General features: G+C 38.2%; 1 protein-coding gene across 1 annotated transcript; it reads left to right on the plus strand.

Annotated features, from left to right (window-relative positions):
* Nucleotides 1-486: 486 nt before the first annotated feature.
* On the plus strand, nucleotides 487-7,151 carry LOC127847620 (uncharacterized). Its single transcript, XM_052379645.1, has one exon. It carries the CDS (start codon nucleotides 843-845, stop codon nucleotides 6,960-6,962), a length of 6,120 nt encoding a protein of 2,039 aa, XP_052235605.1. The 5' UTR covers nucleotides 487-842; the 3' UTR covers nucleotides 6,963-7,151.
* The last annotated feature ends 12,170 nt before the right edge of the window (nucleotides 7,152-19,321 follow it).

Here is a 19,321-nt window from a genome sequence, read left to right on the forward strand (position 1 = left end):
TATTCTTTAGTTTCATTTTTAGCTCGACTGTTTTCCGAGAAAACCTGAGGTATTGTCATAGCCAGCTTGTCGTATCGTCCGCCTTCCGCGTCGTGCTAAAACCTTTACATTGGCTCTAAAATCAAAGTGCTTCCACCTACAACTTTGAAACTTCATATGTACATGCATGTTGATGAGTTTAACACGCCACGTCCATTTTGGGGTCACTAGGTCAAAAGTCAAGGTCAATGTGACCTCTAAAAAAAATTCTGACAAGCTTTCATTTATTCAAAACTGCACCTGCAGCCGAGCGTTGGCACCCGTTATGCGGTGCTCTTGTTATTTTTGGTTTCATTCTATTCTTAGGTTTCATTTCTATACTTAGGTTTCATTTCTATTCTTAGGTTTCATTTCTATTTGTAGGTTTCATTTATATTCTTAGGTTTCATTTCTATATTAATGTTGCATTTCTATTTTAAGTTTTTATATTTATTTTTTAGAGCGCAGACGAGAAGATACGAAGCCTGGGTCACAAAAGTGTGAGCCCCAGCAAACCTGCCTCATCCACATACCAGGGGGCAGGCAATGCAACAAACTCTTCCCCCTCATCCACCCTTCTGTCATCGCCAACGTACCGTGGTGCCAGTCATGAATTCGATTCAGCCACTCCACTTATTTCTTTTGTGACCTCAGGTTCAAGGTCAGAAGCTCCATCCATAGCTCCCCCTGCTATTCCCTCATTAGCCAATCAGAATCGGTCAAACACAAATGACCTTAGTACGTCACGACTTGAATCGACCATTCAAAATCGTTACACGAATGACGTTCCACCACCCCTGCATCCGAAACCCCGTATTGCTCTGATGGCTGAAAGACGACGTAATCGGCAATCAAAGACTGCGTCTGGCATTGATGCAGACGCCGAAAAGCGTAGATCACGCAGCGAAGGTCCCCATGGAAGAAGAAAAATTCGGAACTCGATGCATGAAACATCGAGCGTGGCAAAAGAACAGTACAAACATGTTTCTAATGAACGTTACTCGATGTTTACTGGGCAATTGTCTGATCATGATGATTTGATGCAAGGCGACCCTTCGGAGAGTGAATCCATGGAGTCGGACATGGAACAACAAAAATGGACCAAAAATCCTCTTATGGTGCGAAAAAGTAGAAAATCGGATCGGGTTTCAAAAACCGATAAAAGGCGATCTGTTCATAACACTGACCAAATTGGGAAAACAGTTTCCCCAAGGGAAAGGCCACCAAATATGTTCCAGAATCCAAAAAGCAAGGACTTATTTTTATATCCTGGAAAATGTGAACCGCTTCCAAAGGCTTTCAAGTTTCAAAGGATGGAAGAAAATCGTAAGAAGCGTATCGATATGGCGGTGACAAGTGACGAAGAATGTTCGCCACAGTTGAGAATTTCCCGTTTACGCCAACGAGCAATGCTCAGTTCAAATTTACACAATGAACCTGCTTTGAGAGAAGATATACAAATCGTTCCAAAGTTTGCTGATAAGACTCAATCACAGCATGGATTCCTTGGAAATTCTTCTTCGATCCAGAATGATAAGAGCACATTAGAGAGATTAAGTCAGTATGATGATGTAAGATATAATAACTGTGATGAAAACTTTAATATTGATCATAAAAATGATGCATTTTATCACAATAATGCGAAAAATCAAGCTGTAAAACACAATAAATTGCCCAGCGTTTTGCCAGAATTTCTGCCTGAAAACAGGCTTCCAGCTAACAGAGATCAGCATTTGGGTATCCATGGTAACGAATTTAATCAAGCATCTAAAGTGACTATGATAAATAGAACTCAGAAAAATAATGAAATTCCGGTAAATTTTGCTCGCAACTTGGCGCAAAATCAGTCACAGGAGAGTGTTAATCCAAAACTAGGGAGAATGGCGAGTGAGTCTCCAAAACTGCGGAGTTTCGATGAAGTGCGCGCAAAGCAAGCCCCGGCGTTAAAGAAAGCGGTGGAAAAAGTCAAGTTAACTCAGTGCTCACTTGATAGCTCCACAGATTCCCTGGACGATTTGATCGAGTCCAACATTCAGTATCTCGAGAGTGAAATCGAGAGCGGGAAGTTGAAACGTCAGTCCGGGAATTTCGGAAAACCACAAAACATTCCTGGCCAGTCGCATGTAATACGGGAACCAGTACGCACTAGCGTTCACATGTCAGTGAACGATGAATTTCGGTCGCGGCTGCATGACCCACGACAGCAGATTGTTAATAATATTCCTACACAGCGGCAGAACTTGGTGACAAAAAGTAGTCCTCACTCACAGCCGCAGCAAACGACATATCAAGGTCAACAGTGGTCACAAGTTAGAACTAATGAAGTGAAATCTGGACCATTATATGGATCAGCTACATACAGTCCCCACATGCATAGGAAACATGTTGCAACTACTGAAGACGTGTCAAAGTCTGATACCCAGTTGAACGTCAATACCAATCTTGGTCGCACGGACGTCACAGTTGGGGGGAAAAATTCTGGAAATTCAAAGATAGGCACCGTGTATTATGCAGAAAGCAAACCGATGGGAAGTTATTCAATTAAAGATCGGGTTACAGGAAGAATGGTGTACGTTAAGCCTGTTGAACGTGTGCTCAATGTGAGTGCAAGTGATGGTGACCTTGGTAATGGTTACCGTGGAAACGAGAATGTAGGTCAAGATGTGTCAAGGATCACAGAAAGTGGGATGTTTTCTGATGTTGAGTATGACATAGTCGTTTCCGAACGGATAAAGAAATGGGAGAAAAAGTTGACGCCAGGTGAAATTGAGGAACGTAAAACGGTGCTGAACACGATTCGGGAATACGAGTCTTTCAGTGACAGTAACCAAAAGGACAGTGTGCCTGACACTCCTGTTGAGATTAGGCGTGAATTGCGTCAGCTCATGAGCCCAACAAATAATACTGGTGTTGGAAAACTGTCCGTTAATCTAACTCGTTCAACATCTTCCATTTCTGATTCAAACATAGCTGACACTTCAGTGACATATTTTGAACCGAAAGTTGTGTCCTCGGAAACTAACCTCCATAGAATATTCCGCGTCGTTCACGAGCCAAAGTCGCACAGTGTTTCGAATGTTGGGAGCGAAAACATGGTAAAACCGGTTTCAAGTCGTAGAAGAAGGGAAGACGTGACCAATTATACACAGAGCATGAGTAGCATGGTGGCCAGTGAGTCAGAGGCTGGAACGATGCAGCAGTCGTGGCCCCCTATGGTTGTCGACTCAGATTCGGGCGTCAGAAAATCGTGGCGAATGTCACGGTACGAAGAAGAAATCAACGAGTTGAAGGAACTTGTTTCAGACAACTTGCGTGACATAAGAAAAAGGTTTGATTCGGACGTCAGTGAGTCGGACAGCAGAAGAGCATCTTCTCCTGTAGCTGTAAACAAGCCAAAAGAAATTGTGAATAAGCCAAAAGAAAATGTAAATAACACAAAAGAAAAGTCAGGTACTGCAAGTTTGACTCTGAATATTAAACCAGCAACACTTACGAATCAAAGATCACCTGTCACAATAAGAAGGAAGCTCTCTGATCAGATGGTTCATAACACTCCACCGGCAAGTCCCGGTATTGTTCCAAAAGGCAATACCACCATGATGACCTTGTCGGCACCTTTGACACCAAAACTGGAGAGGAAACTACCAATTTTCAAAAACATCCCAGTAGAGACAAAATCGGTTGTTCAGAGGATTGTTCCAGAAGTTTTAAAATCAGTGTATTCAATACACACGAGTTCAAATGTTTCGGATACAAAAGGTTCTTCGATTGATACTTCGTCGACTGGTCCCGACGTTTGGTCCCCTAATATGGAGAGTCGAAAGGGACTTGTTAGCATCGAGCGCGTGAAACCAAGAACGCTGCAGACTATTCCACTATCTGAAGACCCAGTCTGGAGAGAAATGGAGGGCTTAGCGACATTTCAGAGACAACAGGAGATGACAACGAAAGAAGTCAATTTCGATGAGATTGATGAACTTCTTAAGATAGCTACTGGTAGTATCGAGAGGTCAAAATCCTTATCCAATCAAAAAGAGCCATCCTGGATGACATCAGACCAGCTGACCCGCGCGGTTGATATCATGTCTCATAGTGAAAACGCGGTCATCTTGCATTCACAACTTCCTGTCGCGCAAAGCAAACCGAGAAAACTGTCTGACTCTTCAGCGACCACTAACAAATATTCCTTTATACCACCTGTTATACAACCACTGAAACTGAATACAGGACAGACCAAAAAATCCAGCACAAGCGCCTTAGATGACGTTTTGGAAGATATCCGTGCAACTTTGCAAAAGAAACCACTCAGTCCAAAACTAGCCAAAAACGTTGTTGAATCCTCAGAATCGAATTCGTCTGCTAATCCTTCGCTGCAGTCACCGCTGACAAAATCCGTCAAATCGTTCGTGTATATTAAAGGGGATCAAAAAGCTTCTTCACAACCACAGCCACCACCACGAAAAGCAGAAGTCTCGAAAACGCCATCCTCCGCTACGCCTGGCTACGACAACACATTGCCGTCTTGGCAGACTCAAACGCAGATTCCGCCAACTCTACAAGCCCAATTGGCCGAGGTGGGATACATCGATCCGGAATTCACGCAGTTTCCATACATCATCAACGGAAACTATCACCTCGACCCGGATTTGTTGTCGCAGAAGTTGCAAAGTACTGGACTGACGGTGAATGAATCGTCAGACGAACAGAGTTTGGCAAGTTGGAATAAAGTGCTAAGTAAATTTTCTGGGAATCAGCAAAACACAATTATGGAAAATCTTGCTACCAGTCAGAATTCTGTAAACGGGAAAGTAAGTCAATCGGAAGGCAATGTACATGACTTAGACAGATCAGTAGAAGAACTCCGATCGCTGGCACAAGATGTGGAATATAAATTAAGTCAAATAAAATCGCGTATAGTGTCAGCCGACGAAGAAAAGTTAGACAGTATATTGCTCGCTCTTAGGAAGTTTGCACCGCTTACAGAACAAAAGTATTTCAATTTGAAATCTAAACAGGACTTCGAAACAGAGAAGGTGAGGAAACGAAAACTTGAAGACGCGTTGACAGAGCTGGAGAAGATGTATCAAAGCCTTGATTTAGATGACAAATCTTTATTGGACCGAGCCTCCAGACGAGAAGAAACTCGACATTTTACATCAAGAACTGAATCTCAACCTCAAAAGGGTCCATCATCAAGTGTTAGCATGCTCGGTGGTAATTGGGCACAAAGGTCTGATTCCATGTCTAAATCTGAATCCAATATTGACTACAGTCATCCTAGGCGTTCACATATCGAAGAAATCGAGCGCCAGACGCAGAACGAGTTTGAAGATATTACGAAGTCATTTCAGGTTCTATTGGATGAAGTCACCAAACAATGCAGGTCTGTAGTAAAGAGCTCATCAAAACCTAGCCAACCAGAAAACCCTAAACCGCTCTACAGTCAACGACCAATTGATGAAATTCGTCAGGAACCACCTCGACATCAACTACGGCTGGAAGTCCCTTCGCAAAGAGCTGTTCAAGATAGCTATAACACAGCAATTAAAGAACTTGAATCGGTTGCTTTGGGCAACATTGCGAATATAGGTCACGGTCAGATTACAAGTCAATCTTTCAATAGGTCTAGACAGGCAAATAATGGAATGTCTTTAAATCTAGAGAAAGCAAATAACCAATTTTTGAACCAGAACGTAAAGAAATTTGAAACTGTTACTTCTCCTTCAAGAAATTTGAATATACAGATCCAGTCCCGTGCTGTGGTCACTAGCAAGGCCACGTCTCCAGGGTCAAACTCGTATGTGTCCATGGCGACGGAATTTAAACCTTCTATAGTGACAACCAAAACGCATGATTTTGTTAGAGGTAACGCGGAAGATGGATCTGGTAAAAATTCTGTAACGTTGAATATAGAGGTTAATACTGACAAAAATGCCAAAGGTCAAGGACGTAGTGGAAGATTTAGAAAACGTGGAAATGCTGAGCATCGAAAATCTATGCCAAATTTTACTCGAGCAGTAGAAACGCAGACCGTAGAAACGCAAACTGACCCACCACCCTCTGTTGCCGAGATGAAAGAAAAGTTTGAAGAAATCAGGAAAAATTCGCTGAAAGATTTGGAAAGTGACAGTTCCCCAGATTTAAAGTCTAACAGACTTTTAGCCAGGAAATTGTCGTCGGGTGTTGCACAAAAACTTTCCAGTGCTATTGACTCAAGTGACGAGGAAAGTTCCAGGAAGAAACGGAGATCAAAAGCGAGACTTTCCTTCAGTGCACCTGATATTGTGTCTTTGCTGGATTGTTTCAACGAGACATACAACGAACTAGACAATGCTGGTAAGGGGAAAAAGAAATCACAAGATTTGAAAAATAAGTGTAGTGAAGGTGCAAAGGATTGCGATACCGCTATTAATGTAAATGAAAGTCAGTCCGCGGATTGTTGTGAAACCCCGATCAGTAAGCCTCCCGTTTATCCAATCTGGAAGTACCCTGGTCAAGCGGATTTCGAGGGAACAAAACAATCGGATCAAAAACGAACTTTATCACATAGTGCTAGTGAGCGCAGTTTTACGAAAGGGATTGCGGAGAAAAACAATACAGTGATAACGACGTCTGGCAATGATAACACAGTGTTCAATTCTACTGGAATTAACAACGAAACTGCGGTGTTAAGTTCGGATGTTACATTTCGGAGACGAACGCGATCAGCAGGGTGCGAAGATGAAAACGAGGATCAAAGACCAAGAAGTTTTCATGAACTTGTGGCGGTTTTCGAACACAGTCCGCAGCGTCGTGAGAAACTGCGTTTGAGCGGCCTGCGTAAGTGCGCCTCCGAGGAGTCAATGTTTATAGATTTAATTTTGCAAAAGGTGTATCATTCGGAATCCGATGTCCGAGATTTGGATAGGCATGACAAGGTAGCTAAAACGGATGTTCGGATTTAAAGCTTTTAACGGAGGTTGAATACAAGTTAATTAAAAGTGCTCGCGTAGTGGGTAAAACATAGAGATTTACTACGTTACATGTAAATGTGTTCATTGTTTAAGATCCATTAATGTAGATTTAATTTATTTTTTGTGATTTCTTGAAGTCGGTTCTATAAAATTCATAAAGAAATATATCTTCATAGTGACCTGTGGCCTTATTAATTTACGTGTATATAATATTTTATGCTGATTCTGTATGTTGTTTTATTTAGAAGTTTATTTAAAATTAAAACTGTATACGTGTGCTAAATATATCTCAAATTTTAAGCATTTTATGTTAAAAGACAATATTATTTGAAGTGGAATAAGGCATCAATCTTAGAACAAACTGTTTTATATTTTCTGATTTATCAAGTCTAAGATATTGTAAGTAAAATAAAAAATTGCATATATAATTGAATTGCACGAATAGAGTTTATTTCAAAACTGAATGTTTATTTGAATCGTTAAAAAATCCTAAACACATGAAACCGTGCCTATGCGTACATGAATACAGTTTAAAAATACAGCTAAATGATGTATAGTTTGAATCACTGAAAATGAAAAGGTAGTGGAAAAGATGGTAACGTGCTTAATTTACTAAAACAATTAACAAAATATTAAACAAATACGTAAAGCACATTAAATAAATGATGTTTATTCCAAGTTTGAAGTCATATTCGATTTTCAGATATATAAAAAAAAAAGATATTTTTCTCTTGAATAAGACAGTATTGTTCCCAAAAAGAGTCTACGCCATGTATTTTATATCTTTTGGATTTGTTTAGTAGTTTATACATTTTCTGTATATGTTAAAATAATTATGTGTAGATATAATCTTTATTTTAATTAACATTGTAAAATGCACAAAGCTTGAAAGCAATAAGTTTTCTGTGTTATACATGTCTGGCAGACTGTAGCTAAATTGGGGCATATTGTTAGCACAATAGTGGTGTCAGACGAGCAATTTCAATGAACATGAGTCGCGATCTGGTAAAACGGGGTTTATTGAATGCTCGTATAGAGTGTCGTCAAATATAACCTTGTTTAGTCCGCAGTGAGGACACGTTGTACCTAACTGGATTTTAGCCAAGAAAAGACTTCAGTTAATGTACAATACAATGATAGCGGAAAGTGTCGTCCCTGAATCGTTTGGGACGACACTTGACGCATGCGCATTAGGCCCGGTTTGCGCATAAGCCCTGTTTTTGCAGATCGAGGCTCATATATTTTATTAAGATAACCATACACTGTCTCATAATCTTAAAATATTATAATAGCATACTTTTTTGTAAAATCATCATTACAGTTTACAGTAACTTAATTTTTCTCTGATTAATGTATCAGTTTATTCGTATTTTTTCCATTGAGAAACTACAGATATTGATTATTCTTATATATTTGAGAGCAAATGTTTATTATTTTTTAATGATTTTTTAAATTATGTTCTTGTTCATAAAATGCTTCATTAATAAGCACAGCATATTCCTGAAATGTGAAACAAAGATAGAAACTAATGTTCAACTATTTAAACATAGCTATATAATTATTAAGAAATCGGGATTTTTCAAAGTTTTTCAAAGTTGCCATTCTGTCTAGCAGAGAGTTCACTATGGTATTTGAGATTAAGATTGTAATGTTATCCTTTCTTTGTTTTCAGTTTCGTTCATAAGAAAGGATGGATCTCTTATACATTTTGTAAAATAAAAGAAATGGCTAAGCTAAAATGTATGAGAAATCGATTGAAACTTTTCCAATCTTTACTTGTAAGCCCTTTACCGATAGCCATAACAACAATTCTTTAAAAATGCTTTTTTTGCAAAGATTCCATTCAAGTACTGCCATTAAAAATACGCACGTGTGAATACTCTCTTATCATTCTTTCTGAAGATCTTGACTGTTAAATATAATCGTAGTTTCTATTGCACGACAAAAAAATCATGTGTATTTAAATGACATACATTAGAAAAGGTAATAAATATTATTTGTAAATTTTGTTATCTCCTTTATTTTCAACATCATTATATATGTGTCTTGTTCTGAGAAAACTGGGCTTAATTCATGTGCGTAAAGTGTCGTCCCAGATTAGCCTGTGCAGTCCGCACAGGCTAATCAGGGACGACACTTTCCGCTTTTATGGTATTTTTAGTTTGAAGGAAGTCCCTTCTTACCGAAAATCAAGTTTAAGCGGAAAGTGTCGTCCCTGATTAGCCTGTGCGGACTGCACTGGCTAATCTGGGACGACACTTTTCGCACATGAATTAAGCCCAGTTTTTTCAGAACAAGACACATATAATAAACCAATGCTTATTCAAAATCTCAATTTATTGTTTATGTAATAGTCTCATACGCTGTACATTATAGGAACTTTAGAAGATACGATATTGAGTTTTGTTTAGAGATAGTCCAATTATGTGAATATAAATTGTTAATTGGTCAGCTCTTTAATGCAAGTTAATTAGTATTTATAATACGTTACAAGAAATCATTTACAATTATCGTTTGATCCTAAAATTGAGGATTAATTACGCAATACTTGAAGTCTGGTTCATTTCCACCGCTTCATAACATTTCTTCGGGCTGTGTTTTGTTTCTATGAGATTTTTTACTTAAACATATATTTTTTCAGGAAAATTACCTGGCAATTTCGTGTTTGGTGTATGTATGTGTGCTTGTGCACGAAAAGATAACGTATATCTAGTTCTGAAAACTTGCCAAGGTTATGTAACTTTTGTGCCAAAAATATTTCAGATCTTTTAAGATTTGTATAATTAATACAGGTCTGAACCACTTGTTCTGAAATAAAAATAATTTAGCAATTTCTAAGGTTTAAAGATGTAGGTGTGATAGTTTAGCATTCTTGTGTAAGTGTTGTTCATAGTTTTGTTTACTTTTTTCAGATCATTGTTTATGTGAGAAACGTTATTAAAACACCGTACTTTAAGACGTTATAAAAAGATAACAAACACAGCAAGGTTACATTGTGTCTTTATGTTTGGTATAATACGCATTTTTAGCTCACCTGATTGCTCAGGTGAGCTTTTATGACAGGTCTTTGTCCGTCGTATGTCCGTCCGTCCGTTAACATTTGCTCGTAAACAATCTAGAGGCCACATTTCTTGTCCCATATTCATGAAACTTGGTCAGAAGCTTTGTTCCAATGAAATCTCGGTCGAGTTCGAAACTGGGTTGTGCCGGGTCAAAAACTAGGTCACTAGTTTAAAAAAAAGAAAAACCTTGTAAACACTGTAGAAGTAACATTTCATGACCAATCTTCATGTTACTTTGTCAAAATGTTTGTCTTAATTATATCTTGGTTGAGTTCAAAAGTGGTTCCGATCCGTTAAAAAACATGGCCGCAAGTGGGCGGGGCAGATTTCCTTATTCGGCTATAGAGAAACCTTGAAAACACTCTAGAAGTCACAATTTTTGCCCAATCATCATGAATGTTGGTCAAAACATTGGTTCAATTGATGTCTCGGACAAGTTCGAAAATGGTCGAGATCGGTGAAAAAGCATGGCCGCCAGTGGGCGGGGCATTTTTCTCTATATGTATATATTGGCAACTTCCCTATTTGGCTATAGATAAATCTTGTTAACACTCTAGAAGGCACAATTTTAGCCCAATCATCATGAAAGTTGGTCAAAACATTGGTTTTATTGATATCTCGGACAAGTTTGAAAATGGTTCGGATCGCTGAAAAAACAGGTTTCCGCATGATAACTCAAGAATGCTTACGCCTAGGATCATGAAACTTCATAGGTACATTGATCATGACTCGCAGATGAAATAATGATGAAACTTGACCAGGATGTTTGTCTGGACAATACTTAGGTCAAGTTTGACATTTGGTAAATATTGAAAGAACCGACTTCTCTCAGGTGAGCGAACTAGGGCCATCTTTGCCCTCTTGTTTATTATGTTATTAAAGATGGTTATTAAAGGTACCGTCAACCACGAACGACGAAAAAAAAAGTTATAAAAATCGTATTTTTTAGCTCACCTGATTGCTCAGGTGAGCTTTTCTGACCGGTCTTTGTCCGACGTACGTCCGTCCGTCCGTTAACATTTGCTCGTAAACACTCTAGATGCCACATTTGTTGTTCCATCTTCATGAAACTTGGTCAGAAGCTTTGCCCCAATAAAATCTCGGCCGAGTTCGAAACTGGGTTGTGCTGGGTCAAAAACTAGGTCACTAGGTAAAAAACAAACACCTTGTAAACACTGCAGAAGTCACATTTTATGTTCAATCTTCATTTAACTTTGTCTAAATGTTTGTCTTAATGATATCTTGATTGAGTTCAAAAGAGGTTCTGGTCTGTTGAAAAACATGGCCGCCAGTGGGCGGGACAGTTTTCCTTATTTGGCTATCGAAAAACCTTGTAAACACTGTAGAAGTCACAATTTTTGCCCAATCATCATGAAATGTGGTCAAAACATTGATTCAATTGATATCTCGGACGAGTTCGAAAATGGTCGAGATCGGTGAAAATACATGGCCGCCAGTGGGCGGGGCATTTTTCTATATGTATATAGTGGCAGTTTTCCCTATTTGGCTATAGAGAAACCTTGTAAACACTCTAGAAGTCACAATTTTTTGTCCAATCATCATGAAAGTTGGTCAAAACATTGGTTTTATTGATATCTGGGACGAGTTCGACAATGGTTCGGATCGGTGAAAAAACATGGCCGCCAGTAGGCGGGGCATTTTTCTCTATATGTATATAGTGAAAACAGGTGAACACAGTAGAAGTCACATCTTTGGCCCAATTTTCATGAAATTCGGTCAGAACATTTGTTTCTTTGATACGAGAGTTGAGTTCAAAAATGGTTTCGGTCAAACCTTGTGATCGAACACTATGGAAGTCACATTTTATGCCCCCTTCGAAGAAGAGGGGGTATACTGTTTTGCTCATGTCGGTCCGTTTGTCTGTCCACCAGATGGTTTCCGAAAGATAAGTCAAGAACGCTTAGTCCTATGATCATGAAACTTCATAGGTACATTGATCATGACTCGCAGATGACCCATATTGATTTTGAGGTTACTAGGTCAAATGTCAAAGTCACGGTGACCCGAAATAGTAAAATGGTTTCCGGATGATAACTCAAGAACGCTTACGCCTAGGATCATGAAACTTCATAGGGACATTGATCATGACTCACAGATGACCCCTATAGATTTTGAGGTCACTAGGTCAAAGGTCAAGGTCACGGTGACCCGAAATAGTAAAATGGTTTCTGGATGATAACTCAAGAACGCTTATGGATCATGAAACTTCATTGGTACATTGTTCGTGACTCACAGATGACCCCTATTGATTTTCAGGTCACTAGATCAAAGGTCAAGGTCCCGGTGACCCGAAACAGTTAAATGGTTTCTGGATGAAAGCTCAAGAACGCTTATGCCTAAGATCATAAAAGTTCATATGTACATTGATCATGACTTGCAGATGACCCCTATTGATTTTCAGGTCACTAGGTCAAAGGTCATGGTCAAGGTGACTCGAAATAGTAAAATGGTTTTCGGATGATAACTCAATAACGCTTACGCCTAGGATCATGAAACTTCATAGGTACATTGAGGTGACCCAAAATAGTAAAATTGTTTTACTCAAGAACGCTTATGCCTAGGATGATGAAACTTCATAGGTACATGGATCATGACTCGCAGATGACCCCTATTGATTTTCAGGTCACTAGGTCAAAGGTCAAGGTCACGGTGTTTCAACTTAGAAAATGGTTTCCAGATGATAACTCAAGAAGGCATATGCCTAGGATCATGAAACTTCATATGTACATTGATCATAACTTGCAGATGACCCGTTTTGACTTTCATGTCATTGCGTCAAGGTCTCGGTTACTTGACACAGTAAAATGGTTTTTGTATGATAACTCAAGAAAGCTTACGCCTAGGATCATGAAACAATATAATGGTCAAGTTGATAGAATTCTCTTATTAAATCAATCAAAAATGGAATTTATCATTTAAATGTTTTGAACACCTTATAACTTTGTTATCCATCTGACATATGTGCATTATAATCATTGCATCTTTTTAGCTCACCTGATTGCTCAGGTGAGCTTTTGTGACCGGTCTTTGTCTATCGTCTGTCCGTCCGTCCACATTTGTTCGTAAACACTCTAGAGGCCACATGTATTGTTCGATCTTCATGAAACTTGGTCAGAAGCTTTGTCCCAATGAAATCTCGGTCTAGTTCGAAACTTGGTTGTGCCGGGTCAAAAACAAGGTCACTAGGTAAAACAAAACAAAACTTGTAAACACTGTAGAAGTCACATTTCATGCCCAATCTTCATGTAACTTTGTCAAAATGTTTGTCTTAATAATATGTTGGTTGAGTTCAAAAGTGGTTCCGGTCCGTTGAAAAACATGGCCACCAGTGGGCGGGGCAGTTTTCCCTATTTGGCTATAGAGAAACCTTGTAAACACTCTAGGAGTCACAATTTTGCCCAATCATCATGAAAAATGGTCAAAACATTGGTTTTATAGATATCTCGGACGAGTTTGAAAATGGTCCAGATTGGTGAAAAAAACATGGCCTCAGGTGGGCGAGGCATTTTTCTCTATATGTATGTAGTGAAAACATGTGAAAACTCTAGAAGTCACATTTTTTGGCCAAATTTTCATGAAATTTGGTCAGAACCTTCGTTTCCTTGATATGAGATGAGTTCGAAAATGGTTCTAGTCAGTTCAATAATATGGCTGCCGGGGGCAGTTTTCTTTATTTGGCTATAGAGAAACCTTGTAAACACTCTAGAAGTCACAATTTTTTCCCAATCATCATGAAAGTTAGTCAAAAAATTGGTTTAATTGATATCTCGGACGAGTTCGAAAGTGGTCCAGATCGGTGAAAAAACATGGCCGCCAGTGGGCGGGGCATATTTCTCTATATGTATATAGTGAAAACATGTGAACACTCACATTTTTGGCCAAATTTTCATGAAATTTGGTCAGAATTTTGTTTCTTTGATATGAGTGTTGAGTTCGAAAATGGTTCCAGTCAGTTGAATAACATGGCCGGCGAGGGGGGGGGCATTTTTTATATTTATATAAAAGCTTGTGAATACTCTAGAAGTCACATTTTTTGCCCAATCATCATGAAACTTGGTGAAAAGATTGGTTTAATATATATCACATAATTAATGCCATAATTATTGCCCTTAGATTGTCCAACATTTCATTATATTATACAAAATCCTTGTAAACACTCTAGAGGTCACAATTGTGTTTCAGATTTTATGAAATTTGGTCATTATATTTATTTTTGTAAGCAAAGTTTGATGTTTGGTAAGGGGGGTCAACTTAAAATATAGGCCACCAGGTCAAATCTTACAAAAACAAAATCACTCCATATGCCAGAGTTTTGGTTCAATAATGATAAAACTTGACCAGAATGTTTGTCTGGACAATATCTAGGTCAAGTTTGATGTTTGTTAAAGTTTGAATGAACTGACTCCTCTCAGGTTAGCGAACTAGGGCCATCTTGGCCCTCTTGTTATAATTATTAGTTTATATTGATTAAAATATCACGACTGGTATATTACATTACTTAAAAAATGTTGTTAAGTTTTCATATTTTCAGTATATTCGGTAATCATTTTTACTGGGTACCGGTACCAGGTAACTACCAGTTAACGCCAGTTGATTGATCATCATCGTCACGTGGTGAACCCAGGAATGCAAATTGTGCATGCGTAGTGAATTGTATAAATTTTATATATAAAATTATCAATCTACTTGCGTTATTTATTGTGTGTTTATCGTTATGTCACCTATTTTCGCGATGTACATTCGATTTCACATCTCGAAATTTTATTACCGAATATACTGAAAATATTTTAAAGTAATGTAATTTACCAGTCGTGATATTTTAATCAATATAAACTTATTATTGTAAAAAATACGGTATTTTAGAACTTTTCCTTTTCGTAATTCGTGGTTGACGGTACCTTTAAAACCATTTTACTGCCTTTAAAACTGCATTCATTCACTCATGGACACTGTTTGATTTTTGCAGGATTTACTTAAATGTATGCGTTAGTCGAAATGGTTTACACAGTTGTGTACTTGTTAATTGAGTATATATGACATTTGCTTGTGAATATGTATTCTCATTGATGTATGGAGAACATTCAATAAATATTCACTGAACTGTCTTGTCTAGAAATATTAACTAGAATTTTACATTGTTGGTGTTTGAGACATAGTGAATTGAAGGTATAATTCTATGTAAATGTATTTTTTAAACTGTTGGGTAAACAATGCCCATAAACTGTCCATAATTATTTAGCCAGTAAACATTATAAATCCACAGTTGTGTACTTTTCCTTGTGTTACTCTCTCAGTTGTGGCCCTTTATTGTTGCTCTCACAGTTTTGTCCCTTTCTTTTGTTGCTCGCACAGTTTTGTCCCTTTCTTTTTGTTGCTCGCACAGTTTTGTCCCTTTTATTATGTTTATCACACAGTTTTGTCCCTTTCTTTTCGTTGCTTTCTTAGTTTTGCCCCTTTCGTTTTGTTGCTCTCACAGTCAGTTACTTGTAGAGCTTGTCTTATAATGTCCTCTTCAAAAAAGTAGTTGTACACGTATTGCTTTGCATTTTTCCGTCCATCGGTTGGTAGGTCTGTCGGTCGGTAAGTTTGTCGGTTCGTTGACCTTTTGTAACCGTGCAATGTCTAGAAAATACTTCGACCTTCAACCATGCACATTTGCACGATTTGACCTACAATCAGGGCAATGGGTATGATTGTTACATGAAAGGTGAGGAAGACGCCTATCCATTTTCGTGTAAACAGGTCAAAGGTCAATGTAATCAGGGCTTGCCACAGTGTTGCCGCGAGATTTTGGGAATGCTTTAACTTAATATAATTTGTGTGGTGGTATTTTTCTGAGACATGGGAGACACATGTTGATTTTGAGGACACCAGATCAAAGGTCAAGTTCACTGGATCTTGGGAGTGGAAATTCTTGTTGGTTCTTTGTTTGCGTTGGACAAATGGAGGAAAAGAAAACGCATTTTGATTTTGAGGTACCCATGTCAAAGATCAAGTGTATATACCCTTATGTCAAGGCATTTGCGCCCCCTTGATTTTCTTTACAAATTATGACCAAAATTGATTTTTAAATAAAGAAAAATCTAAGGTAAAGCTCACAGGAAAGACCCTGGAAGTATGGGGAACTAAAATGAACAGGGGGCCGTTTCATCAAAGATCGTACGACAATCTAATTTACGACCTAATTTTGGAGACTGAAAATACAAAAGCTGTTCATCAATATGCATTCAAAATATAAATCATATGTGAGAAAACAATGAAATGAATAGATATACGGAAAAATAATAGTATTATTATTTGGTGTTTAGTTAAAATGCGTCTTCGATTTATGTGTCGTATTTCAATTTTGTCGTACGATCGTTGATGAAACGGACCCCAGGTCCTTAATTTACAAAGCTCCATAATGAAACTCCTTTCATTTTTACAATGTCTGAAGTCTTTGGTTACGTTGTGGTGAGGTATTTTTACAATGTCTGAAGTCTCTGGTTACGTTGTGGTGAGGTATTTTTACAATATCTGAAGTCTCTGGTTACGTTGTGGTGAGGTATTTTTACAATGTCTGAAGTCTCTGGTTACGTTGTGGTGAGGTATTTTTACAATGTCTGAAGTCTCTAGTTACGTTGTGGTGAGGTATTTTTACAATGTCTGAAGTCTCCGGTTACGTTGTGGTGAGATATTTTTACAATGTCTGAAGTCTCCGGTTACGTTGTGGTGAGGTATTTTTACAATGTCTGAAGTCTCTGGTTACGTTGTGGTGAGGTATTTTTACATTAAATACTTTTTATAAATAAATGTTGATAGATTTATTAATATTCATCACATGGGCGGACTTGAGAACTTGTCAAAACCCCACCGCTCCTGTATGGTGAGCACCAACCAAGCTCACATCTGCTGGGGACAGAGATTGCACCCAGATCGCCCTGTTGAAACGTGCGTATACAAACTCCTGTATGGTAATCCTCCAACCAAGCTCACATTTGCTATGGGGCAGGGATTGCACCCAGATCGCCGAGGTGAATAGCGCGTATACAAACCACTGCGGTTGCCGAACAGCCTTCAGAATGGTTTCAGTTCAAAGGCACATATATATGCTTGCTTTGGAAAAAGCTGATAGGAGCATCACACGTGCATACAAGTCTCGTTGTCTTGTTAAAGGAGTTCAACATAATTGGCTGATGAAGAAAACAAAGCTAATGCAATAACTCACAGGTTAAGAAATTAAGAAAAGTAATGAAACATTTTTCTAGTAAAGGCAGGTAAATTAATGATACCCTTGTTAATAAATTATACGGCTGGATATGGGAAACAACGAATGAATTTGTTATTAAATTAAAAATAGTGTCAAGAAAGCATTGTCTAGTAAAGGTGGCCACTGGTTGAAGTAAAGGGTAAACAAGTAGTGAGAACAAGAAGTCAAACATCAAACAGCAATTATTAATTAATATTAATACTTTCCTCTGAAACTGTTTCAGTAAGTATAGGTAATATGAATGTCTCTTTACATATGTTGGTCGCAAAATATAACTCGTTCTCTTCACTCAGACTTTTCTCGTGCATCACAGTAGTCAATATTGTTTTACTGTTGGCAGTAAAACAATATTGAAAAACGTTATTTAGAAATGTACGCCGTGAGTGTATGAACATATTTACGTCTAACCCATGAACATAGTTACGTCCAACCAATGAACATAGTTACGTCTAACCCATGAACATAGTTACGTCCAACCAATGAACATAGTTACGTCTAACCCATGAACATAGTTACGTCCAACCAATGAACATAGTTACGTTTAACCCATGAACAGGGTTGCGTCCAACCAATGATCATAGTTACGTCCAACAAATGAACATAGTTACGTCCAACCAATATACAGTGTGGTGATTTTTGCAAATGTTTAGTGGAAGCAGATAAAGGAATATCAGACAATGGCAGTTATCGACGTCTCTGGTGGAAGCGTCTAAAGGGGGCTTAATGCATGTGCGTAAAGTGTCGTCCCAGATTAGCCTGTGCAGTACGCACAGGCTAATCAGGGATGACACTTTCCGCTTTTGTGCTATTTATCGTTTCAAGAAAGTCTCTTCTTAGCAAAAATCAAGTTTAGGCGGAAAGTGTTGTCCCAGAATAGCCTGTGCGGACTGCACAGGCTAATCTGATATGACACTTTATGCACATGCATTGAACCCTTTTTCACAGAGTACGGCCCATATGTTTGCGCTAAAAGAAAGTAGTACTTAAGATCTCCAATCATAAATGCACAGGTCATTTGAGAAGCAACACCTGTGGACACAGTGGGTTTGCTGATGCTTTAAGATGTTGCATGGCCACATGAACGCTTACCAGAGTTTTATAATTATACAGTATACACACAATTATTATTCAATGACAGAATGACACATTATACTTTTGGATTTTTATATTGAACGGATAATTAACACACAATAATAATTAGTATTTAGTAATGTGACCAGATGATGAATACGCATATATATACTATTTATGTATTGATCATTTTAGGACAATAAAAAAGTTAAAATAAATTGGATTTAATATGCACATTTCAATACAAAACCACCACAAAGACCTATCAATATACAATGTGTATTGATAGGTCTTTGACCACCGTCAGGCAGTTTTAATCCAAATTTGCCATACACGCATAGTGTCGACAACGACACGAATAGCAGTGAATTACTTGTACAGATCCCAATGTCAGCCTGCATGTGTCACAAAGTCATGTGGCATTGAGGCAGTGTGGTGCGAAATTTATGCAGAAAATTGCAGTTTTATAATCGGATCTGTATACATTCCACCAGAGAATAGTGAAATGATGAAAACACTGTTCAACACAATAGAACATATTGAAAGGACTGGTACACCGTTGATGTTACTAGGGGACTTTAATGCACATCACAAGTATTGGCAATTAAGAACAATAATTAACTAGGATGCTTTTTACACGAATACTTTCAAGGAACAGAAATAACCGTGACAAATAATGCAACATGCACCAGAAAGGACCACATTATCGATTTAACTATTATTTCTAACACATAAGTTCACAAGATCAAACATTGGAAAGTGCAAGACGAGGCCTATTTTAACTCAGACCATAAACTTATAGTGTTTGAATAGGGAGAGAAGGAAAGCTGGGAAGCAGAGTCAAGATGGGATCTTGAGAACAGTGACTGGTTTAAATGGAAACATTGATGCAATGAAAATATTTAACAGTGGATTGAAAAACACACAACAGATACAGATGTGAACAT

This window comes from Dreissena polymorpha, chromosome 10 (assembly GCF_020536995.1).
Source record: "Dreissena polymorpha isolate Duluth1 chromosome 10, UMN_Dpol_1.0, whole genome shotgun sequence".
Taxonomy (NCBI): Eukaryota; Metazoa; Mollusca; class Bivalvia; order Myida; family Dreissenidae; genus Dreissena; species Dreissena polymorpha.

Coding starts and splice junctions, on each gene's coding strand:
- LOC127847620 (XM_052379645.1), top strand. CDS start 843: ATGGCTGAAAGACGACGTAATCGGCAATCAAAGACTGCGTCTGGCATT.